At 45.5% G+C, this 18,879-nt stretch overlaps 1 protein-coding gene across 3 annotated transcripts in view; it reads right to left on the minus strand.

The window, feature by feature from the left end:
• Nucleotides 1–18,879, minus strand: part of DMD (dystrophin) — a 2,642,350-nt gene that overhangs the window by 790,220 nt on the left and 1,833,251 nt on the right. For all 3 annotated transcript variants that reach the window (XM_056556147.1, XM_056556148.1, XM_056556149.1), the window contains one exon: nt 687–898. In XM_056556147.1, coding sequence (XP_056412122.1) covers nt 687–898 — 212 coding nt within the window. The remainder of the gene's footprint in view (nt 1–686; nt 899–18,879) is intronic.

An 18,879-nucleotide genomic window follows, 5' to 3' on the forward strand; every position in this document is an offset into this window, starting at 1 on the left:
AGATTGTTTTGTTCTTTTTTAAAGACGTTATCTTCTTTTTTCATCTTCTGATAAATATAAATACTTTTGAAAAGTTTTTAAACTATCGGAGTGTGAACTGTGCAAATTACTTTGAAATAGATAAGACTGTGGGAACACCCCAGGTGGTGTCCATTTTGGATTTAAGAAAGTAGAAAAACGGCAAGAAGGAGTAAAAGTTACAATAGACATATGGCATCTTAAGAGAGCATGTCACGCAGAATTTAGGCTAAGTTGTCATTTAGAATTACATAACTTTTTATGACTTTGAGTAGGCGCTCAAATTACTACTCCCAAAAAGAACATTCTAGACATTGGATTCTAAGTGTGTGGGGACTTTTGCTTATTTTTTTGCTAGTAACAATAGACTGACTAAAATACACTGTTTAGTTGGGCCAGCATTGCGTCTGCCTAAATCCTAGCTGCTCAGGGAACATATGTCCCACCCGTTTCCCCTTCTCCCATCTACACCACTGTGTTTACCTTACATAAATATCTTATTTTTATTCTGTATAAAAACTATAGTCACAAATTTTTTTTAAAGAATTTTACCATGTGAATTACATTTTTAACCAACATTATTTATCAATAGATGGATGTTATCAGTAGATGTATGCAGAGTTTATAAACGCACAACTTAAAAGACATAAAAGAGCCTTATTACAGACCTTTAGATCTGAATTTTGTTTCTTTAGTGATTCAACTGTATATGATATCTCCTTCCAAGATTCAATATGTCCTTTTGCCTTCTCCAGCATCTGCTCGGCCTCGTGACGAGCATCGTGCCACTGGGTGGAATCCTTCAACATTTCCTGCAGCTGTTGTCTTCTATTCTGAAGGTGGCATTGTACTTCCTCCCATTGGTTTTGTATTTTTTCAACTGTTAAGTAGAAATGATAAGTCTTATTTAAAGAGATTCTCTAAGTTAAAGTTATATTACGAAAAACTCATTAAAGATATTTGTAACTTACAGTAAGTGGCTACATATAATGAACTGCCATATTTCTGTTCTGTCCTGTGCCCCATAATTTTACCTTCACGTCACTGTAATAGTTCTGCTTGTCTAAATTAAAATAAGTCTGCTTCAACTGGACAGTCAGTTACTTTATTTAACATACATTAAATATTGGTACAAACTGGAGAACAGTCAGAATGATGCAATAGGCTTCACTGTAGTATAAGAAAATAGTGCATTATATTGTGGTGGTTGAAGAAGCATATAAAATTATTAAATTCCATTTATGACCTAAACAACAGAACAATAGGCTATATGGATGCTTAGACTAGGTTCCAAAACACTGTAAAAAAAAAAAAAAAGCCAAACCGGTATAAAAATGTACATGCCAGAATCTGCCATGAAAGATTGAAAACCGTGGTAACAATCTGATGCAAAGTACATCAAATAGGGCATGCTTGCAGATCTAAAAATCTAAAGCATGCCTGCAGATTTTTTATGCTGCTAGTAAATGGAGTTTGTACTAATTGTTACCATTGTTTTTATATATTGCATTGTTACTAACAAACTAATTTTCAGGTAACACAAGCAGATTTCATGGCAGATTTTGCCTTCTATATTTTTCAGCCAGTTTTACATAGCTTTTCTATGATATGTCAAACTAAATTTCACAACTAATTTACAAAAAGTTTGAATCCAGCCCTATAGTATCCCTTTATTTTATGAAGCTGTGACCATTCCCTGCCTCTTTATATGGTGCTCTGTGGGCTATTGTATCATGAAATAATTTTTCCCTAGATAAGGAAGAACATAGTAACATACATAATAACATACAGTATTTTGTAGGGCTGAAAAAAGCTATTTTACTCATTTTAGTGGAAAAGTTTATTTCTGATTTCTAATCCGGCAATCAGATCAAATCCCTGGATCAGCAACCCTTGTCCAGAATGAAGTTACTATAACTTGATATATTTTCCCATTTCAAAAATGTATTTGAATGTGAACTCTTTTAAACTCTCTTTACACTGTGCTATGCTTTGTCTGTAGGAAAGACGTCAAGGGAAAACCCTGATGTGTATGTCTTACATATGCTTATGATGGATGTCACTTAGTAGCATTCGTCATACATAGGGTCCCATAGTAAAAGGACATATATGGACTTGTGTTTTCTGCAACTAGTTTAATTGAGTAGTGCATAGGTCTATGCAACTTTATCCAGTAGAACCTGATTCATATATTCCAAACAGAGGTCATATGACATACATTTGGCCTCCGTTAGGCATAGATCATCTATGAATCGGTTTAGTGTATGTGCCGGGACCTATCTCACTTACGTTAAGTGGATTCCTTGGTACACTGCTTGAGGCGGTGTGAAACTAGTCTTAGTGAATTCGCCATGACCACTTCTTCTGCAGAGAGTTCCAAAGTCACATCTAACTTACAGTAAAGCATGTCCTTCTATGTTGGTATAGATACCTTCTTTTCTCTAGATGTAGAGGATGCCACATTTGGAGAGATCTATGAATTTCCCTTTCATATATGTATTTATAGTTATTGAATCACCTTCAGTCATCTTTTTTTCTTAACTAAATAATCCTAGTTTTCATGATCTTCCTTAGTAATCCAACTATCAGGCTTAATACCTTGGCTAAGTAGTGGTAGAACTGTTTTCAACATGTACAGTAAATCTATACTCCTTTCGATGCACCCCATGATCTTCTGCCGTTGCAGCAGCTGCCTTATACTGGTTGCTAGAGGTTAATTTACTAATTACTAAATTCCTTAATCCTTTTTCCTGTCAGTTTACCCAGTGTTTTCCAATTAAACTTATAATCTTTCCATGAACTGTCCCTATTTATGTGCGTAATCTTACATTTCTCAATGCGCTGGCCACTACTTTACACAGTATAATACAGTGATCTCCCGACCTGTGATGGCCCCGACATACAATAATTTCAACATAAGAAGGCAGCATCAACATACGAAGGGCCATCGCATAAACAGCTATCCAGCAGTGCAGACTGCTTCAGCTGCCGCCACATAGCCTTTAAGGTGCCCCGTGTTGTCCGATGATGATCACTCACCTGTTGTCACGATGCCGGCTGGCAGGTAGTGGATCCTCTGTGCCAGAGAGGGATTGGCGTGGACCGTGCTAGTGGATCGGTTCTAAGTCACTACTGGTTTTCACCAGAGCCCGCCGCAAAGCGGGATGGTCTTGCTGCGGCGGTAGTGACCAGGTCGTATCCACTAGCAACGGCTCAACCTCTCTGACTGCTGAAGATAGGCGCGGTACAAGGGAGTAGACAGAAGCAAGGTCGGACGTAGCAGAAGGTCGGGGCAGGCAGCAAGGATCGTAGTCGGGGGCAACGGCAGGAGGTCTGGAACACAGGCTAGGAACACACAAGGAAACGCTTTCACTGGCACAATGGCAACAAGATCCGGCGAGGGAGTGAAGGGGAAGTGAAGTATAAATAGGGAGTGCACAGGTGAACACACTAATTGGAACCACTGCGCCAATCAGCGGCGCAGTGGCCCTTTAAATCGCAGAGACCCGGCGCGCGCGCGCCCTAGGGAGCGGGGCCGCGCGCGCCGGGACAGGACAGACGGAGAGCGAGTCAGGTACGGGAGCCGGGATGCGCATCGCGAGCGGGCGCTACCCGCATCGCGAATCGCATCCCGGCTGGAGACGGTATCGCAGCGCACCGGGTCAGTGGAGCTGCCCGGAGCGCTGCGGTAGCGAGAGAGAAGCGAGCGCTCCGGGGAGGAGCGGGGACCCGGAGCGCTCGGCGTAACAGTACCCCCCCCCTTGGGTCTCCCCCTCTTCTTAGAGCCTGAGAACCTGAGGAGCAGACTTTTGTCTAGGATGTTGTCCTCAGGTTCCCAGGATCTCTCTTCAGGTCCACAGCCCTCCCAATCCACCAAAAAGAACCTTTTTCCTCTGACCGTCTTGGAGGCCAGTATCTCTTTCACTGAGAAGACGTCAGAAGAACCGGAGACAGGAGTGGGAGAAACTAATTTGGGAGAGAAACGGTTGATGATGAGTGGTTTAAGAAGAGAGACATGAAAGGCATTAGGAATACGGAGAGAAGGAGGAAGAAGAAGTTTGTAAGAGACAGGATTAATTTGGCACAAGACTTTGAAAGGACCAAGATAGCGTGGACCCAGTTTGTAACTGGGGACACGAAAGCGGACATATTTAGCGGAGAGCCATACCTTGTCTCCGGGAGCAAAAATGGGGGGAGCTCTTCTTTTCTTATCGGCAAACTTTTTCATGCGAGATGAAGCCTGTAAAAGAGAATCTTGGGTCTCTTTCCATATGGTGGAAAGATCACGAGTCACTTCATCTACAGCGGGCAAACCAGAGGGCAAGGGAGTAGGGAGGGGGGGAAGAGGGTGACGGCCGTACACCACGAAAAATGGGGATTTGGAGGAAGATTCAGAGACTCTAAAGTTATACGAGAATTCGGCCCATGGTAGAAGATCTGCCCAATCATCCTGGCGGGAGGAAGCAAAATGTCGTAAATAATCACCCAAGACCTGGTTAATTCTTTCTACTTGTCCATTGGATTGAGGATGATATGCAGAAGAAAAGTTTAATTTAATCTTGAGTTGTTTACAGAGAGCCCTCCAGAATTTTGACACGAATTGGACGCCTCTATCCGAGACTATCTGTGTGGGCAACCCGTGAAGACGAAAAATGTGTACAAAAAATTGTTTAGCCAACTGAGGCGCTGAAGGAAGACCAGGAAGAGGGATGAAATGTGCCATCTTGGAGAATCGATCAACGACCACCCAAACAACAGTGTTGCCACGGGATGGGGGTAGGTCTGTAATAAAATCCATACCAATCAGAGACCAAGGCTGTTCGGGGACAGGCAGAGGATGAAGAAAACCAGCGGGCTTCTGGCGAGGATTCTTATCCCGGGCACAGACAGTGCAGGCTCGCACAAAGTCCACGACATCCGTCTCCAGAGTCGGCCACCAATAGAAGCGAGAGATGAGTTGCACAGATTTCTTGATGCCTGCATGACCTGCGAGATGGGAGGAGTGACCCCATTTGAGGATTCCGAGGCGTTGGCATGGAGAGACAAAGGTCTTTCCTGGAGGAGTTTGCCTGATGGAGGCTGGAGAAGTGGAAATCAGGCAGTCAGGAGGAATGATGTGTTGCGGAGAGAGTTCAACTTCCGAGGCATCCGAGGAACGAGAGAGAGCATCGGCCCTAATGTTCTTATCAGCAGGCCGAAAGTGAATTTCAAAATTAAATCGGGCAAAGAACAGAGACCACCTGGCCTGGCGAGGATTCAGCCGTTGGGCAGACTGGAGATAGGAGAGGTTCTTGTGATCGGTGTAAATAATAACTGGAAATCTTGATCCCTCCAGCAGATGCCTCCATTCCTCAAGTGCTAATTTAATGGCTAGAAGCTCTCGATCCCCGATGGAGTAGTTCCTTTCCGCCGGAGAGAAGGTCCTAGAAAAAAAACCACAAGTAACAGCATGCCCGGAAGAATTTTTTTGTAGAAGGACCGCTCCAGCTCCTACAGAGGAGGCATCAACCTCCAATAGGAACGGTTTAGATGGGTCAGGTCTGGAGAGCACGGGAGCCGAAGAAAAGGCAGACTTGAGCCGTTTAAAGGCGTCTTCCGCTTGAGGAGGCCAAGACTTGGGATTGGCATTTTTTTTGGTTAAAGCCACGATAGGAGCCACAACGGTAGAAAAATGTGGAATAAATTGCCTGTAATAATTGGCGAACCCCAAAAAACGTTGGATAGCACGGAGTCCGGAGGGGCGTGGCCAATCTAAGATGGCAGAGAGTTTGTCTGGATCCATTTGTAGTCCCTGGCCAGAGACCAAGTATCCTAGGAAAGGAAGAGATTGGCATTCAAACAGACACTTCTCTATCTTGGCATAAAGTTGATTGTCACGAAGTCTCTGAAGAACCATACGGACATGCTGGCGGTGTTCTTCTAGATTGGCAGAAAAAATCAGGATATCGTCCAGATATACAACAACACAGGAGTATAAGAGATCACGAAAAATTTCATTAACAAAGTCTTGGAAGACGGCAGGGGCGTTGCACAGGCCAAAGGGCATGACCAGATACTCAAAGTGTCCATCTCTAGTGTTAAATGCCGTTTTCCATTCATCCCCCTCTCTGATGCGGATGAGATTATAAGCACCTCTTAAGTCCAGTTTGGTAAAGATGTGGGCACCTTGGAGGCGATCAAAGAGTTCAGAGATGAGGGGTAGGGGGTAGCGGTTCTTTACCGTGATTTTATTAAGACCGCGGTAGTCAATGCAAGGACGTAGAGAGCCATCTTTTTTGGACACAAAGAAAAATCCGGCTCCGGCAGGAGAGGAGGATTTACGGATAAAGCCTTTTTTTAAATTTTCCTGGATGTACTCCGACATAGCAAGAGTCTCTGGGGCGGACAGAGGATAGATTCTGCCCCGGGGTGGAGTAGTGCCCGGGAGAAGGTCAATAGGACAATCATAAGGCCTGTGAGGAGGTAGAGTCTCAGCTTGTTTTTTGCAAAAAACATCCGCAAAGTCCATATAGGCCTTAGGAAGACCGGTTACAGGGGGAACCACAGAGTCACGGCAAGGGGTACTGGGAACCGGTTTTAGGCAGTCCTTGAAACAAGAGGGCCCCCAACTCTTGATCTCCCCAGTGGACCAAACCAGGGTTGGGGAATGGAGTTGAAGCCAGGGTAGTCCAAGGAGGATTTCGGAAGTGCAATTGGGGAGGACCAAAAATTCAATCTTCTCGTGATGAGGTCCGATGCACATTAGAAGGGGCTCCGTGCGGAAACGTATGGTACAGTCCAATCTTTCATTGTTTACACAATTGATGTAGAGGGGTCTGGCGAGACTGGTCACTGGAATGTTGAACCTGTTGACGAGAGAGGCCAAAATAAAATTTCCTGCAGATCCGGAATCCAAGAAGGCCATAGTAGAGAAGGAGAAGGCAGAGGCAGATATCCGCACAGGCACAGTAAGACGTGGAGAAGCAGAGTAGACATCAAGGACTGTCTCACCTTTGTGCGGAGTCAGCGTACGTCTTTCCAGGCGGGGAGGACGGATAGGACAATCCTTCAGGAAGTGTTCGGTACTGGCACAGTACAGGCAGAGATTCTCCATGCGGCGTCGTGTCCTCTCTTGAGGTGTCAGGCGAGACCGGTCGACCTGCATAGCCTCCACGGCGGGAGGCACAGGAACGGATTGCAGGGGACCAGAGGAGAGAGGAGCCGGGGAGAAAAAACGCCTTGTGCGAACAAAGTCCATATCCTGGCGGAGCTCCTGACGCCTTTCGGAAAAACGTATGTCAATGCGAGTGGCAAGATGGATGAGTTCATGTAGGTTAGCAGGGATTTCTCGTGCGGCCAGAACATCTTTAATGTTGCTGGATAGGCCTTTTTTAAAGGTCGCGCAGAGGGCCTCATTATTCCAGGATAATTCTGAAGCAAGAGTACGGAATTGTACGGCGTACTCGCCAACGGAAGAATTACCCTGGACCAGGTTAAACAGGGCAGTCTCAGCAGAAGAGGCTCGGGCAGGTTCCTCAAAGACACTTCGAATTTCCGAGAAGAAGGAGTGTATAGAGGCAGTGACGGGGTCATTGCGGTCCCAGAGCGGTGTGGCCCATGACAGAGCTTTTCCAGACAGAAGGCTGACTACGAAAGCCACCTTAGACCTTTCAGTAGGAAACTGGTCCGACATCATCTCCAAGTGCAGGGAACATTGGGAAAGAAAGCCACGGCAGAATTTAGAGTCCCCATCAAATTTATCCGGCAAGGATAGTCGTAGACCAGAAGCGGCCACTCGCTGCGGAGGAGGTGCAGGAGCTGGCGGAGGAGATGATTGCTGAAGCTGTGGTAGTAGCTGCTGTAGCATCACGGTCAGTTGAGACAGCTGTTGGCCTTGTTGCGCTATCTGTTGTGACTGCTGGGCGACCACCGTGGTGAGGTCGGCGACAACTGGCAGAGGAACTTCAGCGGGATCCATGGCCGGATCTACTGTCACGATGCCGGCTGGCAGGTAGTGGATCCTCTGTGCCAGAGAGGGATTGGCGTGGACCGTGCTAGTGGATCGGTTCTAAGTCACTACTGGTTTTCACCAGAGCCCGCCGCAAAGCGGGATGGTCTTGCTGCGGCGGTAGTGACCAGGTCGTATCCACTAGCAACGGCTCAACCTCTCTGACTGCTGAAGATAGGCGCGGTACAAGGGAGTAGACAGAAGCAAGGTCGGACGTAGCAGAAGGTCGGGGCAGGCAGCAAGGATCGTAGTCGGGGGCAACGGCAGGAGGTCTGGAACACAGGCTAGGAACACACAAGGAAACGCTTTCACTGGCACAATGGCAACAAGATCCGGCGAGGGAGTGAAGGGGAAGTGAAGTATAAATAGGGAGTGCACAGGTGAACACACTAATTGGAACCACTGCGCCAATCAGCGGCGCAGTGGCCCTTTAAATCGCAGAGACCCGGCGCGCGCGCGCCCTAGGGAGCGGGGCCGCGCGCGCCGGGACAGGACAGACGGAGAGCGAGTCAGGTACGGGAGCCGGGATGCGCATCGCGAGCGGGCGCTACCCGCATCGCGAATCGCATCCCGGCTGGAGACGGTATCGCAGCGCACCGGGTCAGTGGAGCTGCCCGGAGCGCTGCGGTAGCGAGAGAGAAGCGAGCGCTCCGGGGAGGAGCGGGGACCCGGAGCGCTCGGCGTAACACCTGTCCCTGACGTTCCGGTCTGTCCTCTTCGGGCTCCGCTGCATCGCCGTTGCTCTCCTTCGATGTCATCACGTGACGTGACGTGATGACGGCGATGAAGAGCGATGATCCCGGCCAGCAGAGGTGGTCGAGAGCGGCGGGGACACCCCGGGGACGCGGCGACAGCGATGGAGGGCGACATCCAGGGCAGCGGTGATGGTCCAGAGCGGCGGGGACAGGTGAGTATAACTCCCTATACTTTACATTGCACAGATCCCTCAACATACAATGGTTTCAACTAAAAATGATTCATTTGGAAAGAAATGACCATCATATGTTGAGGGACCGCTGTATTATCTGCAAAAATTCCTACTGACCCCTGTGGTATCCCACTAGTAACAGTCACCCAGAGGATCACTGAGCCAGTTACGTACACCTATACATACATTTTCTCCTGGCCAAGCATTCTCATGTTATTCCCCAACCGTTTATGCAGCACACTATGAAAGGCTTTGGAAAAGTCAAGGTATGTGACATCCAAAGACTTACCCTGGTCCATTTTTAAGCTCACCTCCTCATAGAAGCTGAACAAGTTAGTTTCACAGGGTATCAGGGTAATATGAAGTTATCATTTAGTTTATGGTTTTGTTGGCATACTATAGTATCTAGTATCTCTTTGAAATCTCTTAGAAATTCTAATAATTTACCTAATGTACAGGTTAGTTGAAAGAATAACTTTTTGACCCCTGTTTTAATAGTGGCAACTCTTTTGCTATGCACCAGGGGTGAATGTCATCTACACTTCATATTTTAGCTGTTGGTGAAACCAGCTCTGTCCATGTTCCAATTTAGAAGAGCAGGATGAACTGTTAGCTGAAGTTTTGTGTTTTGTTTTACAGTTGGAAAGATAAGTATCTTTAGTTATAGACAAAAAAAAGCTATTCTATTTATGAGATTCACGGGTTTCAGCTTCCCAGTTTATATTTGAGTAGTTGAAGCCCTCCATAATAACTGCCTCATTGTGGCTTGTTGCCATAATATATTTATCTCAGTAATATATATTCTGCAGATTCTGTTGTATTTAGTGGCTTACAGCAAACTCATATAAGTTTCCTATTGTTTTTCTCTCCATGTTTTTCTACCCATAGAGACTCCACATGTTTCTCACAAGCTTTATTGTGATTTGTTGCCACAATATATTCTCCTCCGTAATACATTTTCTGCTACAAAAAAAATGCATTTAGGTATTTCCACCTATTTTTTTTCTACCTGAAGAAATCCTCTGTATTTCAGTTTTTTTTTTAATCCTTTTTAAACAAACCCTGTAAGTTAACAGACCAGTCATTTCATCCAACCATCTTAAAGTTATTCCCACTATGTAAAATTTTCTCTTACACACTTATGAGCATAGTTTGTCAGTATAATTGGACAGACTTCTAGCACTGGAGAGCATGCAATTTAAAGGTTTTTCATTTTTTTTCTGTTAAACATTACCCTTCTCACCTTCAATTCTTGATATATTTTTAAGTGCCAATTCTCTATTAAAGAAGTACTCTAGCACAACATAATGTATCCCCTATCCGTTGGATAGGGGATAAGTTATAGATCACAGGGGGTCCAAACGCTGGGGCCTCCCGGGATCTCCTGGACGGGGCCGCGGCAGTCTGCAGGAAGTGCAGTTTCGTCCCCAGCAGAAAGCACCGGCAGATACGCCCCTCCATGTATCTCTATGGAGTACATGGAGGGGGGCGTGTCGGCCGCCGCATCATGCGGGGACGGAACGCCCCCTTTCCAGCATACTGCCTCGGCCACATCCAGGAGATCCCGGGGGGCCCCAGCGCTCAGACCCCCCGCGATCTATAATTTATATCTATATAATACTATAATCTATAATTTAATCTAAATCCTTCAGACAGGGGATACGTTATATTGCACTACAGATGTCCTTTAACATTATCTAACATGCCTAGTGGCTCTCCCTCAATCCCTACTTGAAACTCTCCTCCAACCTTCAATACATATTTTCCTGTAGCACAACTGCACTTTCCTTATTCATGTATAGACCATTCCTACTGTAGAGCATGTAGCCAACGAAAAAGTTGGCCGTGTTTGACATGAACCCAGACTTCTCCTTCATACACCAGTTTTTCTATCTTTTGTTACATCTCCTGCTGTTTCTCTGATGTAGTATGTGGTACATTCCAGGAGGTGGACTCCTACCAATCAAAACTTTGGACATGCCTCGATGACATGTCAGGAGTTGTCTCAACAATTAGGTTTATTTTAAAGAGCTATCCACAGAAAAAGTGAACCCTGGGGGTTCAAACTATAGGCCCCAAGTGATTGTATGTGTTTTATGTGAGTGAAGGTGTGAAACACTTGCATGAACAGCCCTCCATTCACTGATTTAGCCTTCAATTATATACAAGACTATGTACACACATAATACAGCAGTTTTTACAACTCACAAATATGTTTAGAGGGTTACATACAGTGATGTTTTTAAATCGATTTACATACATAGTAAATAGATTTACATAGTAAATAGATTTATACATTTACAAAGGTTCCACAAATGGAAGCAATTGATGAAATCTAACTTACCCCATCCATCTTGTATTTAATGACACCAGCTGACCTACACCAGTGATAAATAGGTGGCTTAAAACATAACTTTTAATTGTTTTGCTCAATAAAAGATACATATAGTACAAATAGTGCCGTTTTGTGCATGTACCCAGCAATCTTTAAACCAGAGTATTACTGCTAAAAGAAGAAAACAATGTTCCTTCATCAATTATATCCAAGTAGGGAGTGCTATAATATTATACAAGCATATCCGTTCACATAAGAAAGGTTGTGTCAAAGCACATTCAACCTGATGTGACTAACCATCTGGTGGTCATTCAACATACAATTACTCCCTCAGTCATCCTATGATGGTGACTGAAATACCCAACGCGTTTCTATCGCCTATTGCAGCGATGTCATCAGGGGAGATAACACAGGAGTCAATCAAGAAAGACCGTCAGGGTATGTATCACCTGAAAGGACTCACACAAGGGGCCGCAACATGCCAATGCGCATATCATGCGGTGGCCTCTTGTTTACAATACTTAGATATATAAAAGTATCAACAAAAAACTTTACAAAACCATATGGATATATCTCCTGAAGTCCGGTGCCAATGGAGGCCTATCTCAAAACCTCCAATTGACTGCCTGTTCCTTGACTTCAATAGAATATACCGGTGGCGCGCACTCTCGCAGTGGCAAAGAGGCCGGCTGATATCCAGCCCAGCCCTCTATTTGCCCATATTTACCTTTAACCCCTTAACGACAATGGACATAAATGTACGTCACGGTGCGGTGGTAATTAACGCACCACAACGTACATTTACGCTCCGCCATGACCGCGAGCACGTGACTGGTGCTCGCGTCAAGCAAGGCAGGTCCTGGCTGCTATTAGTAGCCAGGGACCCACCGGAAATGGAGGACATCTGCGATCGCGCTGATGTCCACCATTAAACCCTCAGATGCCGTGATGAATACAGATCAAAGCATCTGCGGCAGTGCGGTACTTTAAATGGATGATCGGATCGGGATCCGATCATCCATAATGGTGGACGGAGGTCCCCTCACCTGCCTACATCCATCTCCTGGGGTCTTCTGCTCTGGTCTGAGATTGAGCAGACCAGAGCAGAAGATTACTGATAACACTGATTAGTGCTATGCCCTATGCATAGCATTTAACTATATTAGCAATCAAATTATTGCTGCAAATAGTCCCCTATAGGTACTATTAAAGTGTAAAAAAAAACAGTAAAACATTTTAAAAAATATTTAAAAAAAGTAAAAAATGTGAAAAATCCCCATCCCCAATAAAAAATGAAATCATCCATTTTTCCCATTTTACACCCAAAAGAGCGTAAAAAGTAATTAATAAACATTTTTTGTATCGCCGTATGTTTAACCCCTTCAGGACCAAGCCCATTTTGGCCTTAAGGACCAGAGCGTTTTTTGCACATCTGACCACTGTCACTTTAAACATTAATAACTCTGGAATGCTTTTAGTTATCATTCTGATTCTGAGATTGTTTTTTCGTGACATATTCTACTTTAACATGGTGGTAAATTTTTGTGGTAACTTGCATCCTTTCCTTGTGAAAAATCCTAAAATTTGATGAAAAATTTGAAAATTTTGCATTTTTCTAACTTTGAAGCTCTCTGCTTGTAAGGAAAATGTATATTACAAATAAAAAAAAATTTTATTCACATATACAATATGTCTACTTTATGTCTGCATCATAAAAGTGACGAGTTTTTACTTTTGGAAGACACCAGAGGGCTTCAAAGTTCAGCAGCAATTTTCCAATTTTTCACAAAATTTTCAAACTCACTATTTTTCAGGGACCAGTTCAGGTTTGAAGTGGATTTGAAGGGTCTTCTTATTAGAAATACCCCACAAAAGACCCCATTATAAAAACTGCACCCCCAAAGTATTCAAAATGACATTCAGTCATCATTTTAACCCTTTAGGTGTTTCACAGGAATAGAAGCAAAGTGAAGGAGAAAATTCACAATCTTCATTTTTTACACTCGCATGTTCTTGTAGACCCAATTTTTAAATTTTTACAAGGGGTAAAAGGAGAAAATGTATACTTATATTTGTAGCCCAATTTCTCTCGAGTAAGCACATACCTCATATGTCTATGTAAAGTGTTCGGCGGGCGCAGTAGAGGGCTCAGAAGGGAAAGAGCGATAAGGGGATTTTGGAGAGTACGTTTTTCTGAAATGGTTTTTGGGGGCATGTTGCATTTAGGAAGCCCCTATGGTGCCAGAACAGCAAAAAACCCTCACATGGCATACCATTTTGGAAACTAGACCCCTTGAGGTACGTAACAAGGAATAAAGTGAGCCTTAATACCCCACAGGTGTTTCACGACTTTTGCATATGTAAAAAAAAAAATAAAATTTTTCACTAAAATGTGTGTTTCCCCCCAAATTTCACATTTTTCCAAGGGTCAATAGCAGGAAATACCCCCCAATATTTGTAACCCCTTCTCTTCTGAGTATGGAGGTACCCCATAAGTTGACCTGAAGTGCACTATGGGTGAACTACAATGCTCAGAAGAGAAGGAGTCATATTTGGCTTTTTGAGAGCAAATTTTGCTCGGGGGGCATGTCGCATTTAGGAAGCCCCTATGGTGCCAGAACAGCAAAAAATACCCACATGGCATACCATTTTGGAAACTAGACCCCTTGAGGAATGTAATAAGGAATAAAGTGAGCCTTATTACCCCACAGGTGTTTCATGACTTTTGCATATCTAAAAAAAAAAAAAAAAAATTTCCACTAAAATGTGTTTCCCCCCTAATTTCACCTTTTTGCAAGGGTTAATAGCAGAAAATACCCCCCAAAATTTGTAACCCCATCTCTTCTGAGTATGGAGGTACCCCATAAGTTGACCTGAAGTGCACTATGGGCGAACTACAATGCTCAGAAGAGAAGGAGTCATATTTGGCTTTTTGAGAGCAAATTTTGCTCGGGGGGCATGTCGCATTTAGGAAGCCCCTAAGGTGCCAGAACAGCAAAAAAAAACACACATGGCATACCATTTTGGAAACTAGACCCCTTGAGGAACGTAACAAGGGGTACAGTGAGCATTTGCCCCCCACTGGTGTCTGACAGATCTTTGGAACAGTGGGCTGTACAAGTTTTCATTTTCATGGACCACTGTTCCAAAGATCCGTCAGACACCTGTGGGGGGTAAATTCTCACTGCACCCCTCATTACATTCCATGAGGGGTGTAGTTTCCGAAATGGGGTCACATGTGGGGTTTTGTTTTTTTTGCGTTTGTCAAAACCGCTGTAACAATCAGCCACCCCTGTGCAAATCACCTCAAATGTACATGGTGCGCTCTCCCTTCTGGGCCTTGTTGTGCGCCCCCAGAGCACTTTGCGCTCACATATGGGGTATCTCTATAGTCGGGGGGCTTTTTTCCCTTTTACCTCTTGTGAAAATGTAAAGTATAGGGCAACATCAGCATGTTAGTGTAAAAAATAAAAAAATTTTACACTAACATTCTGGTGTAGACCCCAACATTTCCTTTTCATGAAGGGTTAAAGAAGAAAAAGCCCCCCAAACCTTGTAACGCAATTTCTCCCGAGTACAGCGATACCCCATATGTCGCCCTAAACTGTTGCCCTGAAATACGACAGGGCTCCAAAGTGAGAGCGCCATGTGCATTTGAGGCCTAAATTAGGGATTTGCATAGGGGTGGACATAGGGGTATTCTACGCCAGTGATTCCCAAACAGGGTGCCTCCAGCTGTTGCAAAACTCCCAGCATGCCTGGACAGTCAACGGCTGTCCGACAATACTGGGAGTTGTTGTTTTTCAACAGCTGGAGGCTCTGCTTTAGAAACAGTGGTGTACCGGACGTTCTTATTGGGGGAGGGGGGCTGTGTAAGGGTATGTGTATATGTAGTGTTTTTAACTTTTTATTTTATTTTGTGTTAGTGTAGTGTAGTGTAGTGTTTTTAGGGTACAGTCACATGGGCGGGGGATTACAGCGAGTTTCCCAGCGCAAAATTTGCTGCATCTCAAGATGCGAGAAACCCACTGTAAAAGCCTCGCCCATGTGAATGTACCCTGTACATTCACGGGGGTGGCGTGGCGGGGGGGGGGGGGGGGGGGGAGGCTTGCATCAGCTGTTGCAAAACCACAACTCCCAGCATGCATGGTCTGTTAGTGCATGCTGGGAGTTATAGTTTTGCAACAGCTGGAGGCACACAGGTTAGGAAACACTGAGTTAGAAACAGACAATGTTTCCCAACCAGTGTGTCTCCAGTTGTTGCAAAACTACAACTCCCAGCATGCCCAGACAGCTGAAGGGCATGCTGGGAGTTGTAGTTCGGCAACATCTGAAGGGCCAGATGTTGCTGAACTAAAACTCCCAGCATGCCTGGACAGTCAGTGCATACTGGGAGTTGTAGTTTTGCAACAGCTGGAAGAGCACAGATTGGAGATCATTATACAATGGTCTCCAAACTGGGGCCCTCCAGATGTTGCAAAACTACAACTCCCAGCATGCATGGTCTTTTAGTGCATGCTGGGAGTTATAGTTTTGCAACAGCTGGAGGCACACAGGTTAGGAAACACTGAGTTAGAAACAATGTTTCCCAACCAGTGTGTCTCCAGCTGTTGCAAAACTACAACTCCCAGCATGCCCAGACAGCTGAAGGGCATGCTGGGAGTTGTAGTTCGGCAACATCTGAAGGGCCAGATGTTGCTGAACTAAAACTCCCAGCATGCCTGGACAGTCAGTGCATGCTGGGAGTTGTAGTTTTGCAACAGCTGGAAGAGCACAGATTGGAGACCATTATACAATGGTCTCCAAACTGAGGCCATCCAGATGTTGCAAAACTACAACTCCCAGCATGCCCAGACAGCCAAAGGCTGTCTAGGCATGCTGGGAGTTGTAGTTTTCAGACTCCTAGAAGCAGCAGTGAAGATCTTCACTGCTGCCTCTGAGGACCACATACTTACCCGTCGCTGCTCGTCCACGTGGCCGGTCCCGCGCTGCTCCTCGGTCCCGCCGCTGGATCAGGTAAGTCCGCCGGTCCCCACGTGTTCCCCCCGAATGCCGCAGGTCCCCGCGAGCCCCTGCAGCCTTCGTCCCCCGTTCTGCCCGACTTCCAGGGGCGGGCAGTGCGGGGGATCTGAACTTTCACCCCAGATCACTGTGATTGGTCCACAGGGACCAATCACAGTGATCGCTGACCAGGACCATCAATTGATGGTCCTGGGGGTGAAGCAGAAGTTGTCCCCTGCTGGAAACAGCGGGACTTCTGCCAGTTAACCCGTGCGATGCTGCGCATCGCCGGGTTAACTGAATGTCATTTATAAACGCCGGGATGCGCGAACGCACTGCACAACCCGGCGTTTATATATGACATTCTGCGGGAAGGGGTTAAAGGTCTGGCCTGTCAAAATATATTGTTAATTATCCCATATGGTGAACAGCGTAAACGTAGAAAAAAAATTGCTGCTTTTTTGTCACATTTTATTCCAAAAAGGGAATAAAAATTAAAATATAAGCAAATTTGGTAATTTGGTACCAATAAAAACTACAGATCATGCTCCAAAAAATTAGCCCTCATAGCGCCCCATATATTTAAAAATTTTAAAGTTATAGGTGGTCAAAATAGGGCAATTTCAAACATACTAATTTTGTTAAAACAGTTTGAGATTGGTACAATTATAAAAAGGCATATACTATGGGTATCATTTTAATTGCATTGACCACAGAATAAAGAAAACATATAATTTGTGTCGTAAAGTTTACAGCGTAAAAACAAAACCTTCCAAAATTTCCCAAATTTTGTTTTTCTTTACAATTTTCCCACATAAATAATATTTTTTTGTTGCACTGTACATTTTATGGTAACATAATGATGTCATTACAAAGTAAAATTGTTCATGCAAAAACAAGCCCTCATACGGGTATGTGGATGAAAATATAAAAGAGTTATGATTTTTAGAAGGCGAGGAGGAAAAAAGAAAAATGCAAAAATAAAATTGGCCTGTTCCTTAAGGCCAAAATGGGCCAGGTCATTAAGGGGTTAAAGTGTAACTGTCATTTGCAAAAACCTTTTATATGAGGAAGATAACTTTACATGTATATTTGTGATATACAAGCAGGGCCCTGTGCACTGAGGACAAGCTGGGCTCTGTGCACTGAGGAAAAGCAGTGTTCTGTGCAGTGAGGACAAGCAGCGCACTGTGCAGTGAGGACAAGCAGGGCTCTGTAAATTGGGGACAAGCAGGGCTCTGTGCAGTGAGGACAAGCAGGGCTCTGTGCAGTGAGGACAAGCAGGGCTCTGTACACTGAGGACAGGCGGGGCTCTGTGCAATGAGGACAAGCAGGGCTCTGAGCACTGAGGACAAGCAGGGCTCTGTGCACTGAGGACAAGCAGGGCTCTGTGCACTGAGGACAAGCAGGGCTCTGTGCAATGAGGACAAGCAGGGCTCTGAACACTGAGGACAAGCAGGGCTCTGTGCAATGAGGACAAGCAGGGCTCTGTGCACTGAGGACAAGCAGGGCTCTGTGCAGTGAGGACAAGCAGGGTTCTGTACACTGAGGACAAGCAGGGCTATGTGCACTGAGGACAAGCAGGGCTATGTGCACTGAGGACAAGCAGGGCTATGTGCACTGAGGACAAGCAGGGCTCCGTATACTGAAGACAAGCAGTGTTCTGTGCACTGAGGACAAGAAGGGCTCTGTGCAGTGAGGACAAGCAGGGCTCTGAGCATTGACGACAAGCAGGGCTCTGAGCATTGAGGACAAGCAGGGCTCTGTGAAGTGAGGACAAGCAGGGCTCTGTACACTGAGGACAAGCAGGGCTATGTGCACTGAGGACAAGCAGGGCTATGTGCACTGAGGACAAGCAGGGCTCCGTATACTGAAGACAAGCAGTGTTCTGTGCACTGAGGACAAGAAGGGCTCTGTGCAGTGAGGACAAGCAGGGCTCTGAGCATTGACGACAAGCAGGGCTCTGAGCATTGAGGACAAGCAGGGCTCTGTGCACTGAGGACAAGCAGGGCTCTGTACACTGAGGACAAGCAGGGCTCTGTGCACTAAGGAGAAGCAGGGCTCTGAGCACTGAGAACAAGCAGGGTTCTGTACACTGAGGACAAGCAGTGTTCTGTGCACTGAGGAAAAGTCAGGCTCTGTGCACTGAGGACAAGCAGGGCTCTGTACACTGAGGACAAGCAGTGTTCTGTGCACTGAGGACAAGCAGGGCTTTGTGCAGTGTGGACAAGCAGGGCTCTGTATACTGAGGCAAGCATGGCTCTGTGCATTGGGGACAACCAGTGCTCTGTGCAGTGAGGACAAGCAGGGCTCTGTACTCTGAGGACAAGAAGGGCTCTGTGCAATGAGGACAAGCAGGTCTCTGAGCACTGAGGACAAGCAGGGCTCTGAGCACTGAGGACAGGCAGGGCCCTGTGCAGTGAGGACAGGCAGGGCTCTGTACACTGAGGACAAGCAGGGCTATGTGCATTGAGGACAAGCAGGGCTATGTGCACTGAGGACAAGCAGGGCTCCGTATACTGAAGAAAAGCAGTGTTCTGTGCACTGAGGACAAGAAGGGCTCTGTGCAGTGAGGACAAGCAGGGCTCTGAGCATTGAGGACAAGCAGGG

This window comes from Hyla sarda, chromosome 2 (genome assembly GCF_029499605.1).
Source record: "Hyla sarda isolate aHylSar1 chromosome 2, aHylSar1.hap1, whole genome shotgun sequence".
Taxonomy (NCBI): Eukaryota; Metazoa; Chordata; class Amphibia; order Anura; family Hylidae; genus Hyla; species Hyla sarda.